Below are 18,766 nucleotides of genomic sequence, written 5' to 3'. Positions count from 1 at the left end.
GGCAGTGAAAACACACACCTGGTGTTCCTGCACCTGGTGTACCTCAGTCAGAGATGCCAGCCCAAGGGAACTGATCCAATGACCTTTTCATCCCAAGCATTTGAGGGGTTAAGTCTTTTGCTTAAATCTGGTTCATCCAGAGATACCAGTCTGGTTCCAAAAAAAAAACTGGTGGTTATTTACATGGTCAAGGGGACCTCACTGATAGATGCCAGTCTTCCAGTCTTAGGAAATTGAACCAATGGCTGTTAAGTTCCAAGCAACCAAAGGTTAGGTGTTTTGCTAAAGTCTGCCTCAACCATAGATGGCAGTTCTAGGGATGGAACGTGTGACTTTGCAGTCTCAGGTAACAAAGAGGTAAGTTATGATGCTCAAAAGTACCTCAGCGAAAGGTGAAAGTTCTTAGGATTGGCCCTATGACCTTCTAGGTATGAGGCATAAGCAACTAGGGTTAGGTGGGTGCCTTGCTCAAACTTACATGATTATCTCAGGCACACATGTTGGTTCTGGGGATTGAACCAGTGGCCTGTTGGTCCCAAGCAACTGGGGGTTATGTGCCTCGAACAAGGCAACCTCAACCATAGATGCTGGTCCTAGGGATAGAAGCACTGACTTGTGGTTAGGTGGGTTCCTTGCTCAAGAGTACCTTAACCACACATACCAGTCTGGTTCCAACCAACTGAGGGTTATTTGCTAAGCTCAAAGGAAACCTCACGGATACTGTAGATGCTATTTCTAAGGATTGAACCTACGGCATTCTGGTCAAAGCAACTTAAGTCTACCTCAACCATAGATGCCAGTTCTAGGGATTGAACAAGTGACCTTCTAGGACCTTGTGGTTCCAAACAACTGATGGTTGGTTGCCAAGCTCAAGGGTACCTCAACAAAGAATACCAATTCTGAGAACTGAAATCAATGACATTCTAGTTATGAGCAACTGGGAATTAGGTGGGTTCCTTGTTGAAGTGTACCTCAGGGTGGATTGCAACTGGGATTTAGTGGAACTTCAGTCATTCCTGTTCTTCCTGAGAATAAAACCAGCAGACTTCTGGTCTTAAGCCCACATCTCTAAGCTTTATGCCTTATTGTGAGCTCTATGTGAGTCGTTTCTATAAACCTAGGTGTCTTTTTGATGACCATTCCTTTTGATACACTTCTTTTTTAAGGTGTTCTAAAAGTTGTTACAGATCCAGACTTTTTTCAGACACAATTGTTTCATCTAACATTCAGTATTCATACTTTTTATATCAGTCCAATTCTGTGTTCATCTTATCTTACACACATGGGAATGCGACCCTTACAGCTATGTCATTAAAATCTGGTTACTATCATTATATTTTATGTGTTTCACTGAGAAGGACGAGAACAAGAGAGAGAGAGAGAGAGAGAGAGAGAGAGAGAGAGAGAGAGAGAGAGCAGGCCATGTAAACAAACAAACCCCCCTGCTGTTTAACCAGAGAAATAAAAGTAACAGGTCTTCACTGCTTTACTTGAGGGATATTTTGAAACAGAAATTAGTAAAGGGGTTAAAGCAACTTCATACAGATCTTAAAATCACATATTTCACAGTTAGACAGTTTTTTTTCCACTCTAAACATATGCATGCATGTGCCCAAGAAAGAACCGAAATATACATTTACTCAGAACTGTAGCATTAGGGTGGCACAGCAGTGTAACTACCGACTTTTCTAGAGACCTCTGAGATCTTAAATTTAAATCCCTTTAGCACAACAGTCTTTTGGCAGAAATAATCACTTTTGACTGTACTGTAGGAGTTAGGTAAACAAAAGAATCTGCAGTTAATTTCTTCGTTTAATCATCCTTTACCAATACAAATCCTTTACCTTTACAAATCATAGAACGTAATCTCTTTTTACTGTTATAATCTCTACTTGTTGTTCTCCTGGGTTTAAAGCAATGGTTTGCTAGTTGTTTTGAATCCCAGTCATGCAGCTTGCCATCAGCTGCCGGAGCCCTAAGAGAGAGCAATTGGTACACCTAGGGTAATGTTGATCAGCACAAGGCATCTGTGAGCTGATGTATCGGAACCGAGTCACTGCGCTTTCCTCCAAGCATGCTACAATTCTACTTGGTAATGCTACATCAGCAGCAGCAGACTTCACATGTGTCGGAGGAGGCATGTGCTAGTCTTCATCCTTCTTGTGTTGTGGCATACATGGGTATATACAGATTAAGTAGCTAAATTGGGAGAAATGGGAAACATTTGAAAAACTTAAAAATAAACTATGGACTTAGAGAAATATTCTATATGTTGCATTCTTCCTTTGCATGTACGTCACATCTGTTAGCTAATTTAGTAAGTTCAGATTTAGACCACATTATGAATCCAATGTGAACTCCCAAACAAGTGGATTTGGGATATTTTTATTTGCAGTCTGATTGCAGCATTAGTAACTGAAGCTCCTTTCATCTGTGCTCCATTCATGAACCCACTTTCAAAGCCACTCAGATCTTTTCCTCCTACCATCTTGATCCAAAATCGAGGTCAGCTGGGCTTGCTCAGCAGTTTTATACATTCTGCAGAGTATGGTAGGATGTTGTGAATGCTTTATCATGTTTCTATGCTCATTTGTTTGGCTTCACCTATAGTTTCTTTATTTATCTATAGTTATGAAATGTAAGAAATTGCTTGATTGATTAATTGATTGATGATGATAAAACTTAGTTTAAATGATAATGTATACCAATGGTTCAATTAGCTTCATATTGTAGGTGCACACCCATGTTTAGGCCTGTCATGATAATTACTGTACATTATTGACTCGATGTACATGACTTTAATCCTTTTTGTCCATTTTTTGTGTAGGGGGGTTCCATGTTCAATGCAGTTTAATAGCAGTGTATTAAAAACAACAGCTCCATACACAAAAAGTGGACTGCTAATAGATGAAGGAAAAGTAAATTGTTTGCATTGTTCACTAATTATGCCATCATTATATGTCAGGATGCATGGAAACTGTAAATAAAAAACAGGGTTATTCCTCCTAAAACTGTTCTGTTACCTCAAATAAATGCTTTAAAATGACAATATTCTTATATGGAATTTGGGACAAACAGTCCAATGGAGTTCACATGGAATATTCTCAGACAAGCTAGAGGAGTGAAAATATGCAATATGATAATCAGTACATATTCATAAAAGAAAGTAAAGATGTTACTAAGGTTACTAAGGTTTTCAGAGTGCCCAAAATCACTGAAGAGCTTTACTAGAGGTTTATTAATTCCTTAGATCTGATTAAGAATGTCAATCGCCATTGGGAAGAAACCATTCCTTAATCTAGCAGTACGGGTCCTGAAACTCCTAAAACAGCATCCAGAAGGCAGTAGGCTGAAAAGGTGGTTACAGGTGATTACAGGGGAGAGTATTAATGTAATAGCAATACATCAATAGTATAATAATAATGATTCTGAAGTATTAGTTCATCATTATTCATTATAAGTATAGTTTTTTTTTGTATGGCGTTTATGAAACTAAATAAAAAACTCTAACTCTAACCCAAAATAAAATATGTAGGCTGGATGGTATGTTCTCAGCGCCCAGTCACATCTCACCCTGAGTATTTGTGTAAGCAGACTATAAGTAGACAAATTCTCGGGGAGAGAAGACACCGTTCTACTTGCTTGTTCCTACTTTGCGCTGATCTGAGGTGCTCATCCCGGGCCTGCTGTCTCACCGACAGACCAAATCTGCGAAGTTTCCCCCCGCCAGCGGATCTTTGTTTATCTCTGACTTTGTTATCTCCGTGACAGGCCCCTGAAAATATGAAAGCACAGCTGGTGGAGCCTAGCTGTTGCCTTATTTTATTTGCATAACCCCTGAATTATAGACGGCGTAATTCCACGGCAGCATCCTGTTGTTCTGTCAGCGCAGATCAAAGATAGAGGGCTCTGCGTAACTCCCGGCTCTCAGGTCACGAGAACGCCAGCCTGAGCCCCAATAGCAGAACTTAGAAAGCTGTCGTGAATCAGTGAGGGTCTTTTGAGGAAAGGTTCCAGGCTACGAGGCTCACAGAGAGAGAGAGAGCGAGAGAGAAGGCGCATCGCTCTTCAAACTTTAGTTGCAATCTCATTACATCCCCCCCTCCCCCAGTTTCTAAATGCTAAATGGGATTAGTGTTTATGATATTGTCAGAACGAGACAGTATCATTATCACTTGAATGAAATGAATTGAATCGAGTCTGCAGTAGGCAGAGTAGAGGCAATCTCAGCAGATAAGTCTATAAAAGGTCCTTTTAAAGCGTAATCCGTGATTACAGTGAGAGATTTCTTTCTCTCCGCCTCTGAGTGAATCTCTGAGGTGGCAAACATCACTGTGTATAGTGCAGCCAATAGCACAACTCAGCATCCACAGTGCTAATTGTAAGGATTTAGTTCAGTCAATCCACCAATAGTTCTTAATTGAACTGGTAAGCTGTTTGGAGATCTGCGTTTTTTTGGCAGCATGCTGCTTGTATTTGTGCCAAGATTTTTTTTTTTCCTAATCTTTTCTCTCACAACTATTATCTTCTATCTTTTATCAACGAACAATAAGCACTCATCTCTACCACGGAGGCTCTAGAATGCATTTTAACACAGATTCCCTGTTTTTCAAGCAGCTGTTTGAAATATATATATATATATATATATACGTATATACATATATATACATGTATATATATGTATATACATATATATATATATATACATATATATATATATATATATATATATATATATATATATATATATATATATATCATTGCTGTTATTGAAACCCTTGAATCTGCAATTTACAAGGCCTGTTACCAAAATCACTCATTAGGACTCCTCCTATCAGTAGTGGTGCCCAAACACCAGTAGGAGGGTAAAGACTAGCACATGCCTCCTCAGATACATCAGCCACATAAGTCAGCCACCACCTTTTTTCAAATTCCTGCTGAATAGCGTCACAGCATACTCAGAGGAAAGCGCAGCAACTCGGTTCTGATACATAAGCTCACAGACGCCTTATGCTGAGACATCACCCTTTAAGGCTCTCTTAGGGCTCCAGCAGCTGATGGCAAGTTACATAAACAGGATTCAAACCAGAGATTTCCAGATCATGGTTTGGAGAGTTTTATATCAAGTCCAAAGTCCCAGAAAATCTTACAGCTCTTCATGCTTCCCTCTGCTGACAACTTTTATGGAAATGCGGATTTCATTTTCCAGCAGGACTGCCCACACTGCCCACACTGCCAAAAGTACCAATTGGTCTTATATAATATTCTAATATGTAAGACACTGATTTTAGTTTTTTCATTGGCTGTAAGCCATAATCATCAACAATAAAATAAACACTTACAGTAGATCACTCTGTGTGTAATACAGCTATATAATATACTGTATGAGTTTTACATTTTTAACTGAATTACTGAAATAAAGTAACTTGATGATATTCTATTTTTGTTTTTTTTAGATGCGCTAGTATGGACAAGTATTGGGATCACTTAGTAAACTGTGTCTAAATTTTACCTCAATTTATTATGGCAGTCTAATGAAGTTGGTATAGCAACCCACATTTGAGAATGTTAACACGTTCCACTGGTGGATGCAGTGGTGTTCAGTACAAAGTAGAAAAGCGTCTGATTGGCTACATTCTACCCTTTTCACTCTTCGCTAAGCCCCCCCAAGAGTTCATTATTAACCAAGTAAATTATAATTTTTTTTTAATGTACTAAAAATGGAGGGGATCCCTTGTTATGGATAAGCTCTTCTTTAATATCAGCATTATATATATTTTTGAGTAATAATCAAGCATTTCTATTGAGCAATTCTGCTGTTGATGCTATTGGTTTAAGAACATTGTTTAAAAAGTAGAGCTGATCTAAAACTACCTACAAGGTCAATAATGCCTTTATAATTTCCCTGCTTCTTCTATCTATTCTAAAAATATAAAAATGAGAATCTGCTCGGACAGTATCTGTGTAACATAATAGATTATGTCTTTGCTAATTAGCTTCCTCTAATGAAGACATATGATAGCTGCCAACAGCGAACCGCTATGTTTGTTTACTAATGCTTATTTTTTTCTTTGCAAAAATAAATAAATAAATAAATAAATAAAAACTCCTCGCCACGAAATACTATCACCTTCAAAGCACAGGCTTTATTTTCCTCTCGTGGAAAATAATGGTTCATAAAAGTAAACACAAATACATATCTCAGTATCATTGCTTTTTCATAGCCATGAATTTAGGCCTCCGAACGCGGGGATGTATTTTGTCACTTTTATTCCCACCATAACAGCGTTACGGAAAGACGTCCAAAAGAGAGAAAAAAAGATATAGAAAAATGAAAAGAGAAACAAATGGATGTTTTCTGTTTGCAGTCTAATGCTTATAAGATGTAAAAAAAAAGAAAAAAGAAAAAAGAAAAAGCAAACACTCTGCCTGTTCTGTTTCATAAAGAATCAAGCAAAACTGCGCTTGCCTTTGGCTGTTTTCTTACTTCCAACAAATTGAGTGTCTGCAAAAAGGTCACCCATTCAAACCTCAGCCGCCGAGTCCCAGGAGAGACAGGAGTGCTTCTCCTTTGAACGAGAAAATCTACATAGTGTTCTCAGCCCTGCCTGGTTAAGGCCACTTGATCCACATCCTCCTCCTTCCTCTAAATTGGGCTAGTGGGTCGGAAGCACTGGAGCCTAGTGAAAACGAATCACCATTCTGCATGACTGTGGGCAGTCTCTATCAATTAGATACTGAATACCCAGAGGGGGAATGTGAGAACAGACTGTTCGACCACTTTACCGTGTGCTCCGCCTTCCTATTGTACAGGATAACCAGTAGCCTGAAGTGCGTGAACATGGGAGGATCACTTACTGAATGTTAATCACTCTTTGCTATTGTTTTCAAACGTGCAAAACTCCAATAGAGCCAGATTCATGAATATCACCCCCAGATGTACTATTATATACCCAACTCCAACCGAGTAAATGATATTTAACTATATGTTATACTGTCATGTATGCTGTCAAGACAAGTGTACATGAGTGTGGTAACATCTGCTTAAAAAATGGCAATATTATAGTAATTCAAATATATACAAAATGTTTTTAAAAAAGGAGCAGTATAGCAATTTAAATAAATTACTACAATAACAAAACCAGCATTATTCTGTGATTCAGATAAATAATAAATTGCAAAACATAGAGCTATTGCGTCTAAAATAAACACTTATTTCCAAAATAAAAGTGATGCAATTGTAATTCAAATAATTGCTAAATTACAAAAACTAAATGACCAAAAATAATCTGCTTGTAACTTAAATACTGTACATGCAAAACTACAGTAAAAAGTAACTATTTCACTTTAATTGCCCCTAATGTGCCATTCATCATAACATCAATATCAGTTATCAATGCTTTTAGTTTCACTTATGTATTTATCTATTAATTAACAGTATAAATTCATCTTGTAATCACTTTTGGCTCTGGCCATGTTTGATACATTTGAATCCATGTTTTGTTTACTGACTATCATTAAATCCAATGTTGATTGTTTCTAACCCTGTTTATTTGTTTCTGTATTTTACCGAACAGTACCTCTTTTTTATTTCATTAGCTCTAATCTAATCTATCTAATTATTTATTATTTTATATGACCAAATAGGGTCGTTAATATGCATGAGCTATTTGACAAGTCAGTTGTTATTGGCTGTTACTGAGGTCAAGTGTAAAAATAACAACAGCAATATAGAGAGAGGAAAACTCTGCACGTCCACAATAACATTTCATATGGATGATATATGATTTATGAATAAGACATTTAGGACTTTTGGGAACATGTGTACTTACACGTTAACAACCTATGTAATAACATAGTAACTACTCGCAATCTTCTTATGTAATAGTGTGTTGAAATACTGTGTTATTTATTATTTTGGCACAAATGTCTGTTTCTCCAACAGTGCTTCTCTGTTGTGTAATTAGGACTATGATTATTTTTGAGTACTTAAAAAAACAGATTTTATCATAGGAAGACAGTCCAGATAGTGTAACAGTAGTTACACTGTTATTACAAGGATTGGTAACATGTTACTACACAGTTATTAGAGACACTTATTATGAAGTGGAATTGTGAAATCTCCTGTTCCACAATGATTCCATTCACTTTAGGGGGATTTGATGGATGTATTTTTATTTATTTTATTTTCTGTGAGAATGCCCAATAAAACTAATATAGCTTTATTACTTATATATACTTTTTTTTGCATTTTAACAGCCCAAATTGTTGTACTTTGGCCAGAAGTTGACTGGAATTAATTATAATCCAAATTCATTTCAGTCGCCACAGTGAATCAAGCCCACATCGCTGTTCACACTTAGAATGAATTCTGTGTTTTTGTGTTTTTTTTTTTAGCAAACGCAGCGGCGCGTGACCTTTCACCTCCCGGACGGTTCTCAGGAGAGTTGCAGTGCCACTGCTGGTCTGCAGGGGGAGCAGGAGGCCGGCGGCAGCAGCAGCACCACCCAGCCCCTGCCTCTGGGCTTCCCTCAGGACGAGTACTACGAGCAGACCTCGCCCAACAGCCGCACAGAGGGTGACGGCAATTCTGACCCGGAGTCCAGTGAGTGCTGACCACCTTCCATTCCCATTACACACACACACACACACACACACACACACACACACACACAGAAAATGAGGAGAGAAAGCTGGCTGGAGTGTTCCCAAATATAGATAAATCACTTTGTTCCAACACAGCATCATAATGTTATTGTAGTTGCTGGTCTCAGGGTGGAACACTGTTCCAAAGGCCACTAAAATCACATCTCGTCTTAAAGCCTCGGTGACGTCTTGGTGATGTGGCTCAGCAAATTGTTTGTACTGGGGTCCAAATGCTTCTTTTATTTATTTATTTTTTTATGTTTTCTATTGTACAGCCTGGGAGAAAGTGACACAGATACAATACAGCAGATAACTGTACCTAACCTGCACAGATAGGCCTATAGACTTGCTGTTATATATATTTTTTTCACAGATCAACCATATAGCCTATAAGCTACTGGGTATTGTAGTCAGATGCATAACAGCTTAAAGTAATGCTCGAAAGTTGAAAGTAGTGCATGAGTGTGACCTAAAATATAAAGTCCTACAAGTAGGAAATGAGAGCCAAATCAAACATATGAGACAAAATATTAAAGCTGCTCATTTATAATTTAATTGAACAAATCTAGCAGTGGAATCACCCGCACTCAGCTTTAGATAAAAAAAAAAAACGTATCTCACTCACACTGGATTGTTATACCTTTAAATAAATTGAGTCTCAATTTTAACGTCATTTGCATATCCAAAAAAGTTCATATATTTTTCCACTTGCAGATATACAATAATGGATTATTTTCCATCTACATATATTTAAAAAAAGGCTATTTTCCACTTACAGTTTCAAAAACAGTTTATTTTCCACTTATAGATGTAAAGGTTATTTTTCACTTACAGATATATGATAATGGGTTATTTTCCACCTAATGCACAAAACTGGATCATTATTATATGATATGACCACTATAAAACTGTGTCTCATTTCTTTGATTTGGTCCTCTATACCTACTTTTAGGACTTGAGTGAAAATCTGATTATCTGAGTATTAGGTCCAATTAATGCAGAAATATAGAAACCTTTAGAATGTAGGACTTTTTAGATATGAAAATATGATGAAATTGTGGGCCAAAGGTTTTACAAGCTTTTTACACAAACAACTTTTCCATACATGATACAAAAAAAAGACTCAGAATTACTCGGAATATCACATATTTCACATATTTTCATATTATGCTTATATAATATAAATAGCAGACAGAAATATATAAAACATTATAAAATAGGAAAAATATGAATACATTCACATGCTGATCTGAGAAATAATAATAAACTCTACTGTATGTTCCAGTTTACAGGTTTACAATAAGATACAGAATAGTTGACGTGTAAAAAATAGCTGTGTGGTGCACATTTGTGGTACAAAAAGAAGTTTTGGGTGACTTTGGGAACTTTATAATCACTGTTATTGTGACCCAGAAAAAAAAGAAGCAACAACTTTTTTTGTGAAAAACTCAGCTGAAAGTGTCAAGGGAACACTTGTTAATTCATAGTTGTCTGTAACAGTTTCAGAAGCTTCTTGTTGTAGCTAAATTGATGCAAGTCTCACTTTAACAGCACCCCAGATATAGTATTTTTTTTAATTATTTTTCTAAGTTGACTACTTGATTTCTATGAGTCTGTTCCTTCATATTCTGTATGATGTCAGTATTAATTGAATTAATGTAGGACAAAAGGGTGTGCCCAAAGTTTTGATTGGTACTGTATAACATGCAAAAAAAAGTTATATATACAATATACCAGTTTATCTCACACACTAAAAAAAGTAAGTACAGATTTGTACTTAAAAGAGTCTAAAGCTTGTCGCTGGGGCTGTACCTTATATATTGAGGTACAAAAAAAGTACCTTTCAGTAAAAGTCCTTTTTTGTACCCATGGTTTTTGTGCCAGTAAAGATTATAAAGATTATAAACATTATCATCAACTAAATATGGATCAAAAACTTGATGATCCAAAATGGTCTGGCTTTCAAATAAACAATGTGCAATTGAAGTATATATTGTTTATTAGTACAGTGATGCAGAATACTGAATGTACCCTTTGGCTGGTTAAATGGTACGAATTTGTACTTATAGCTGTTAGGAATTACTTTGTACCTCAGAGGAAACAAATCTGACCCTGTAAAGACCAATATTGTACCTTTGAGGGTACAATTATGAAGAGTGTACCTTTGAGTACAAAAAAGTACTCATATCGTACCTCTGTTTTTTAGAGTGCATGTATCTCATGTTGTCTTTTTTTTTTTGCCTTTCTTTCTCTACATACAGTATTAGTTAACACTGATGACACCGTTCCCGTGTTTGCTAGCACATCTATTGTAGCACATTGTTATCGTACTTGTTGCACCCGTTTAGCATCACATCTACACGTTTCAGGCAGGTGTTACTACGGTAGGAATTCTGTCCCCACATTCTGTAAATGCATTGTAATTATGAATCATTTTGTCTGTTGTGGGGGGAAAAACAAACAAACTAAAATAATAATAATAATAATAATAATAACAGAAATTGCAGCAATGAAAATGAGTATTTGTGAGCTCGTAGCTAATGCGGAGCGGCTCGGCGATGACAGGCAGGCCGTGCTTAGCGAACGCCGCGTGGTCTTGTGTAATAGCGCCGAGCAAATAGCGCTCGATCGGGGGGAGGGTGTTTATTTGCTCAAGTTGTTATTGCTTAATGAGGCGCACAAGAGCTGGTTAGTATTTGTGCCACTGACTGAGATACTGTATAACGGACGGCCATTAACGTGACTGACTCTGAATGTCACAGTGCTAGCTTGCTGGATCCACTCCGCCCTCTGTAGTTATCTGGTGGGCTGATTTCTCTCTCTCTTTGTTTTTTTTTTTTTTTTCGTCTTCTTTTCTTGGTGATGTAAAGCCCGTGCTATCAGGGCTGGAATACGATAGGACTGTCAAAAAGCCAGTGGCGGACGCTTTGATTCCGGGGGCCGTTTCCATGCCATAATCAGGAAACAGTGGGGCGACTCTGATCAGCATAGATGTCTTCATCCTGTGCCAGCCTACACATCAATGATATGGGTGAATTACCATAGCGTCGCTCGGCTTGTCAGATGCAACACAACTTGCTCTTTTTAAAGACAGGACAGGGGAGGAATAAATTGCCTTTGCGTACACCTGCAGATATCCTTTCAGCCCGAGCCGCAAATGAGACAATAGCGTCTCTGGCTGGACCGCCGGTGCGTCTTCTCTTCCCCCCCTCTCTGCATTGCAGCAGAGCTCTGACAGAACCCACCATGTCAGTGCGAGGATGAATGTATTTGCGTGGCTCCCCCTGCCCGGGCCATTTCCATACACATGATCGCCAATCTTTTCTCTTAGATTAGCTGTTGTCCCACCAGCCTGCGGTCTATGATAATGACCTTTTGCCGCGCATCGCCTTGCTGCAGGCATATAATCAGGTCTCTCAGACGCACTGTATAGAGGCTGCAAAAAAAAAAAAGAGAGGCTGGAAAAAGTGCAGCCCCGGCACTGATTTATATGCTGTAAATGCTTTCCAGCTTATTAATATTCTACAACGGTCATTTCTAACGCTCTGTATAGTCAGCGAAAGGAATGTGAGAACTGGGCTAATTGTGAAAATGGATTTTTTTTTTTCCTTTTTTTTTTTTTTTGTGCGTACCGGAATTTGCATGCTTCCTTTTTCCACGGTGCAAGCAGAACTGATTCCAGGTTACAAAACAGGCCTCGTATTGGAATAACACAGAAAATTTCCCCAAGTCACTCTTTCTCTCTCGCTCGCTCTCGCTCGCTCTCTCTCTCTCTTTTTTTTTTTTTTAAATCATAGCCAAGCTTTTAATCACAGAGTAAAAAAGAAAAAAGTGTGTTCATGCCGCCCCTTTGTACACAAAATGTATCATTGATTGTATTGTCAAAGCCACGGCTTCAGAACCCGCCGCGCCTTTTAGAAACCGAAAGCCTCCAAACTGACAGACTCATGAATAAACACGAGCAATCCAGGGCTGCTTGGAAATGAAAAAGGGGTGGGAAAAAAAGAAGAAGAAGAAGAAGAAGAAGCCATCACGCACATTTTTATCCCGCAGATTATTTGCCATTGTGCAGAGAGAGGTGGAGGGAGGAGGATGAGGAGGAGGAGGGGGGATTCAATTGATAAAAATCTTGTCATGTATTTATAATAAGGTTTGGGTTGAGCACCAGGGCCTTTGAAACAGAGCACTCAGACAAGCAGTCCTTCCCCGGGACCCTCTGCGATGTGTAGCTCGCTCAGTGAAGATGGAAGTCAGCCCCGCTGCTCGTTCAGCCTCCCATTTTCTCGTCCAAAAGTTCACCGATAAAACCTGACACTGCGGTTGAGAGTTCAAAAGGAGAGATAGATCCGCGCTCTGTTGACAGACTGGGAGACGAGTGCATCGGAGGCGTAGGGGAGCCTGAGACGGATTAGATATGGTTTTATCAATGAGCAGCAGGCAGCCGTGGCTGTGGCAATCGCTTATCTTGTCGTCTCAATTTGAAAAGAGTGAGAACAAGGGAGAGAGGGATAGGGAGAGAGTTAGCGAGAGAAAGATAGAGAGAGAGAAAGAAAGAGAAAAGAAAGAGAGACAGGACTGCTATCGGCAGAGCTGGGGAGTAGGTAGTCTCACACGACTGACGTCTGCCAGTCCTCAGAGAGTCTGGAGCGGCTCGTCGGTGGCTAGGAGCTACCAACTTACCGACAGGAAGAGACCGACCATATTAATGCTACACAAAATGACCAATCACAGACCAATCACAGGCTGCTTAACTTAATATGTAGTGACATTTGAAGTGAGTATTTGTAACAGTGCTCTGACACAACAGACAGACAGACAGACAGATATCATGTTTACAAGCATATTTTAGAGAGGAGTTGTTTGGAATAAATGTTGTTTTAATCTGATATGCAGTATCCTACTGCAAGTGATTAATCACAACATGTAAAGTTTGCTGTGAACAATTGAATTTGTATAGTTCACACTCTGAAACACTGTTTTAAAATCTCAGGGAACGTATGTAGTTTAAAATCTTTGTAGAAAACCTTTATATGGTCCTGAGTTAAAATTTAACCTCAAGCAATGTAAAATGCTACTCAAAACTGCTGAGAATTCTCTTTCAGAGAGCATGTGTGATTGACATCTCTAAAAGTGTGAACTGAAAGACTCCCAGACTGCTGATACTACAGATCAGCTTTGAAAGAGACACACATTGTAAGCTTTGCTTTGGGTCCTGTTGGGTCATATAGCTTTGGCTTGCTAGTTGCCATGAGCTTGGGCATTAGCATTTGCTAATCTGTTAGCATTCATGCCTGTATACTATAGGTAAGCTTTATTGCACAATCATTTACCTCAGTGCACTGTAGTTTCCCCTTTTAGCCTATGTTAAAAGTAAATTTTAAGGGTACAACTTTGCAGTGTGAACTCCTGCAAAGGTGTATTGGTGGCTCAGTGGTTAGAGCACTTAATATTGTCACTGGATAATTAATAGTGACAGGCACCAATGTAGTTTCTTCCTTTAGTCCAAATCTTACTTCAGAACTTGAATAGCTGCATGAACCCTTTTGCAGATTTCAACTCCAACTCAAAAACCTAGCTTCCTTTTAAAACTCAATCAGCCAGTCAAGAAGTATTTCTGAGGGCATTAATTACTGTAGCTTAATCAGGTGAGAAAGATTTGGTTGGATCTGCACAAGCAGGATGGGAGACCATCATCCATAATACAGTATTATACTTATGGTATACTTATTCATACACCTTATCCTTATTTGCACATTATGCTGTTTTAAAGAAATTCTAAAAAAAAAAAGAAACGACAGCATCATTGTAAAACTGCTGTTCCTTGCACATTGTTGGACATTCAGAATATCCCTATTGCTGCTAAGTCCCTCCTGTTAGCTGGGCTGCTTGCTCACGCTTACATAACTTTGAACCTGCCTGTGTCTGCTGCCAGCGCTCCTGATTTTTTGTCAGCCGGTCCAGTTGAATTAATTGATATTCCACAGTGAATATCAGAGGCTGTGTGTGTCTCTGTGGGTGGGGCGAGTGAGACCTGGGAAAAGGTGACGGGAAAAGGAAAGAATAAAGCCGCCAGACCTCCTCTGAGGTGGCATGGCAAGGTCCTGCGTGTCAGCCGCTGCTGAGTAACGGCCAGCAGGAAAAGCAAGGGAGATGGCCTTCTTATGACAATGAATTTCAGCACTCCTCTTTTTAAAACAGCATCTTTATTAGACCACCCGCTCTTGAAATAAAGTTCATATGACATTTATGTTGCCATTATTTACGAGGGAGGAGGCAGTTCGCTTTATGGGCTGTGTTTCTTTTTTTTTTTTTTTTTTTTTTTTGTGCTTGCCCTGTTCTGCTTCCTCAGGCTTGCTTTATCTGACAGTCAGCAGTGCAGCTTTTCTGCTCGACTCTGCCACACACCTCTTCTCCGTGCCGTTCGAATTTGCCACGGCCTCTGGCCGATTGGCTAAAAGCCTCGATTTACCATTGCAGAATTAGCAGGGCTGCTGTTGTTTTTGTCTGTGCTCCCTCCATCCCTCCCTCCTCCTCTTCCTCCTCCTCCTCCTCGTCTTCTCCTGCACCCAAACAGCTGGCACGCGAGGAAATGCACGTCTCAAACAATTAGCGATTTTAATTCTTAACCGTCCCTTCAGGCTCTAACCAAACCTTTGTACTTAACATCAAACAGTATAATGCATAAAAGTGCATGAGTGGTATAGCCATTGCCATGGCAACCGTGGCCGCTGTGTATTTGTTGTCGTTCTCTTCCTCCTCCTCCTCCGAGGTTTGCGGCGCTTTCCCGCTCCTATGTCATTTGCCTTGAGCAAACAAACGCCAGGAAATTGGAAACGACTTATATTGAAACAGAGGCGCGGTTTTAATATCTCTTCAAAACAAGTTACCTTGAGATATTAGGTCTTCTTCCGAGCATGATCGTGTACTGCAGTTGCATGAAATTCACAGTTCTTAACTTTTTTTGAACTTTTAAAAAGTTTTCAAGAAAAAAGTAAAGTGTGCTAGTTATGTAAGTGCATTCGTAAAGAGGCGTCAACCAGGCGTTCCCAACACTGGACCTGCTTGGATATAGCTTTGGGGTTCTCCTGCTCTTGGGACAAACTACCTGCAATTAAGGCTAGTTATCTGGCCTTGCTAGTAGCTGTATTCAGTTTGCAGGGTAAACACTAAAATGTGTGGTTGGGTCTTAGCTTAGCAGTATATAAACTGATCATGTACTTTTACCTCAGTCGATGGTTTGGGAACACCCACACTCGGATAGAATTACAGTCAAAAAAATTAACCCAACTTTTAATTCATTGTCTTTATTTATTTATGTATTTCTTTATTTTCTACATTGTAGATTAATGTTAAAGACATGGGAACAATTAAGAAACACATATGGAATTACGTAGAAAACCATGAAAAAATCCCCTGACTCAAAACTGATCAACTGAGATGGTGATTTGAGGTGATTTAATTGGGATGAGCTGGAGATTCACAGTGTGAAGAAAAAGCAGCAACTATTGTTCAGCACCTCCAGGAACTCCTTCAAGACACTGAGAAAACTATTCAAAAATTTCTCACTTCTCTCAATTTAGATTGAGGTCAATTGTCCCACTCATTCAGCTGCTAGTCAGCTGTATATCCCCATCACTAGTGATGCCACAACACACAACATCCAACACATGTAAATTCAACCACTAGCTCTTTTCGAACTGCTGCTGATGCAGCATTGCCAATAAGCATCACAGTGCATTCAGAGAAAAGCACAGTGACTCAGTTCCGATACATCAGCTCACAGATACCTTGTGCTGATTGACATCACTATAGTAGTGATAAGGGGAAACAGCACCATCTACCTACCCAGAGAGAGCAAAGCCAATAGTGCTCTCTCAGGGCTCCGGCAGCTGATGGCAAGCTGCATGACTGGGATTTGAAGCAGCAATCTCCCTATCATAGTAGCAGTTCTTCACACTGTTGGACCACTCAGAGCACCATGGGACATGATACCAAATGGAAAAAAACATCAACAAGTTTCAAAAGCTTGGAGTAATCTGTACTACATGATCATGTTAGACACAAGATCTAAGATATATTATTTAGTCATGTGATACACAATGCAAGGTCCAAAGTTTATGCACAAATAGAGCATAATCAACTTCTAATCCAAGTCATTTGAGTTCTGTTTCTAAATGTGCGATTGGTACACATCTAAAAGTGCTTTAGCTGAGGTTTTTTTTGTGTGTGTGTGTGTGTCTGGCTCTTTTCTTTTGGGGTCGAATTAGGAATTCCACCTTTAATATTTCATTTCCTGTGCTCATGGATGCTCATCAATTATTCCATAAAACAAAAGCTCTGTGAAGAAACAGATTCACATAAATTTTGTTGAGAGCGTTTCAGTGGGAGCGCAGCAGCTAGTCTTGCAAAGCACCGCGAGACAAGCGCACTGTAAAGCTAATATGGCATAATGGCGTGCTTCGTGATCGCATGAGTCAGTTTGTTTCCGTCCAAGTAAGTCAGATTAATTACATAACCGTTTTTTTAGAGGCATCTGCTCCTGAACTACTGCGGTGTGCACTCATTAACATCTTTAACAATCGTCTGGAGCCTTTTTTTTATCTTTTTTTTTGGCTGGAGAAACTCATTGGCATCACTGTTTCCTCTGGGTTGTGTACTGTGTTATGGGTGGATCTGCCTCAGGGGCCGTCCAGGTCCCGGGAAAAACTTTTTCTGCCTTATAATCTGCACAGTGATTTATATTTATTTCACGTCATGCAAAAACGCTTGCTCTGTAAAGCAGCTTTATATATATATGGAACACAAATTAGGTGCTTATTAATGTCTTATTATTTGCTTAATAAAGCCTTAATTAGATATTTGTAAATTAGGCTTTTTTCTGTGTAAGGGTTATTGGTGCTTAATTAGTGTTTTGTTATGTGGAAATGATTAATAATGGCTGTATTAGTTCTTATAGTGCACAATAAACAGTTATGTTACATCTAAAAGAAAATAAAAGTGCTTGAATTTAATAGAGAATAAATGTGTTAAAATGTTTTTTTTTGTTATTTCATTAGGATTCAATTGCATTTTTGACATTCAACTTCAGTACATGGGAAGTCAAACACAGTTTGTTTTTTTAGTCTCTAATTATTGATGAACAGAAATTTTAGAATATGGTACACTTCTTGGTCTATTAGTGACTTATTAACCCCTTATTAACTCAATAAAGTTCAGCACAGCCATAACCTTGCCAAACTGCTGCCATTTCTATTCTAATAACATGTAGAATTAGCTAATAGTTAATGCTTGATAATCTGTTTAACAGGGTGCATACAGCCATTATTAATCATTTCCACATAACAGACCACTAATTAAGGTCCAATAACACTTACACAGAATAAAGCCTAATAAGTAGTGAATAAATCATTTACAAATGTCTAATTAAGGCTTTATTAAGCAAATAATAAGACATTAATAAGTGCCTAATTTGTGTTCCTTAAAATAAAGTGTTACCATATATATATATATATATATATATATATATATATATACATACATAGAAAAAAATAACAGATCAAGCCGTGCTAAGAAGCAAATAATGAAGTTATAAATGTAGGTTTTGTAGCTGTTGTTGTTTTTAAGGGGGGCACATATGTTTTTATGTCACTGTGTATTGGCCAGCACACATAAAGCTGCTTTACAGAGCAAGCGTTTTTGCATGGCATGAAATAAATCACTGCGCAGATTATAGGGCAGAAAAAGTCCGCCTCATTAAACCCTCACATGCAATCCCTGATAATAATGCAGTTTGTTCTCTGGACACTTTATAATGGCCCGGCAATTCAATATTGTTTATACGCGTTCATAGGGATTTAATCCGTGCAGGAATTAAACCACGGGCCTAAGTGTGCTGGGATGTTGTTGGTGAACTACAAGCTTTCCAGAGATAAAACATCTGCAGCATATGGCCTCCTCAGAAAGCCCAGTTTACTTCTTATCTTTCTAAGATCTAAAGTCTGCTGTAAAAAGAAGACAATCTGTTTTTTTGTTTTTTATTTTTTTTTTTAAGTAATAAGATTATTGATGTTGATTGATGATGTTTTGAGTAAGAGTTTTTAATGTTAAGTGAGGAATTTTA

The 18,766-nt window shown here is 38.5% G+C and overlaps 2 protein-coding genes across 2 annotated transcripts in view; both read left to right on the top strand.

Annotated features, from left to right (window-relative positions):
- The window catches only part of LOC111195823 (uncharacterized), an 825,186-nt gene that overhangs the window by 537,587 nt on the left and 268,833 nt on the right, over positions 1–18,766 (top strand). The gene's annotated exons all lie outside the window — the stretch shown is intronic.
- pcdh11 (protocadherin 11) overlaps positions 1–18,766 on the top strand; it is a 302,855-nt gene that overhangs the window by 191,418 nt on the left and 92,671 nt on the right. Inside the window, exon 5 of the mRNA XM_007246463.3 lies at positions 8,398–8,605. Within this exon, the coding sequence (XP_007246525.3) occupies positions 8,398–8,605 (208 nt within the window). The remainder of the gene's footprint in view (positions 1–8,397; positions 8,606–18,766) is intronic.

Source organism: Astyanax mexicanus, chromosome 10, assembly GCF_023375975.1.
Source record: "Astyanax mexicanus isolate ESR-SI-001 chromosome 10, AstMex3_surface, whole genome shotgun sequence".
Taxonomy (NCBI): Eukaryota; Metazoa; Chordata; class Actinopteri; order Characiformes; family Acestrorhamphidae; genus Astyanax; species Astyanax mexicanus.
The sequence above is the reverse complement of the archived record's forward strand: the minus strand, read 5'-3'. Positions and strand labels throughout refer to the sequence as shown.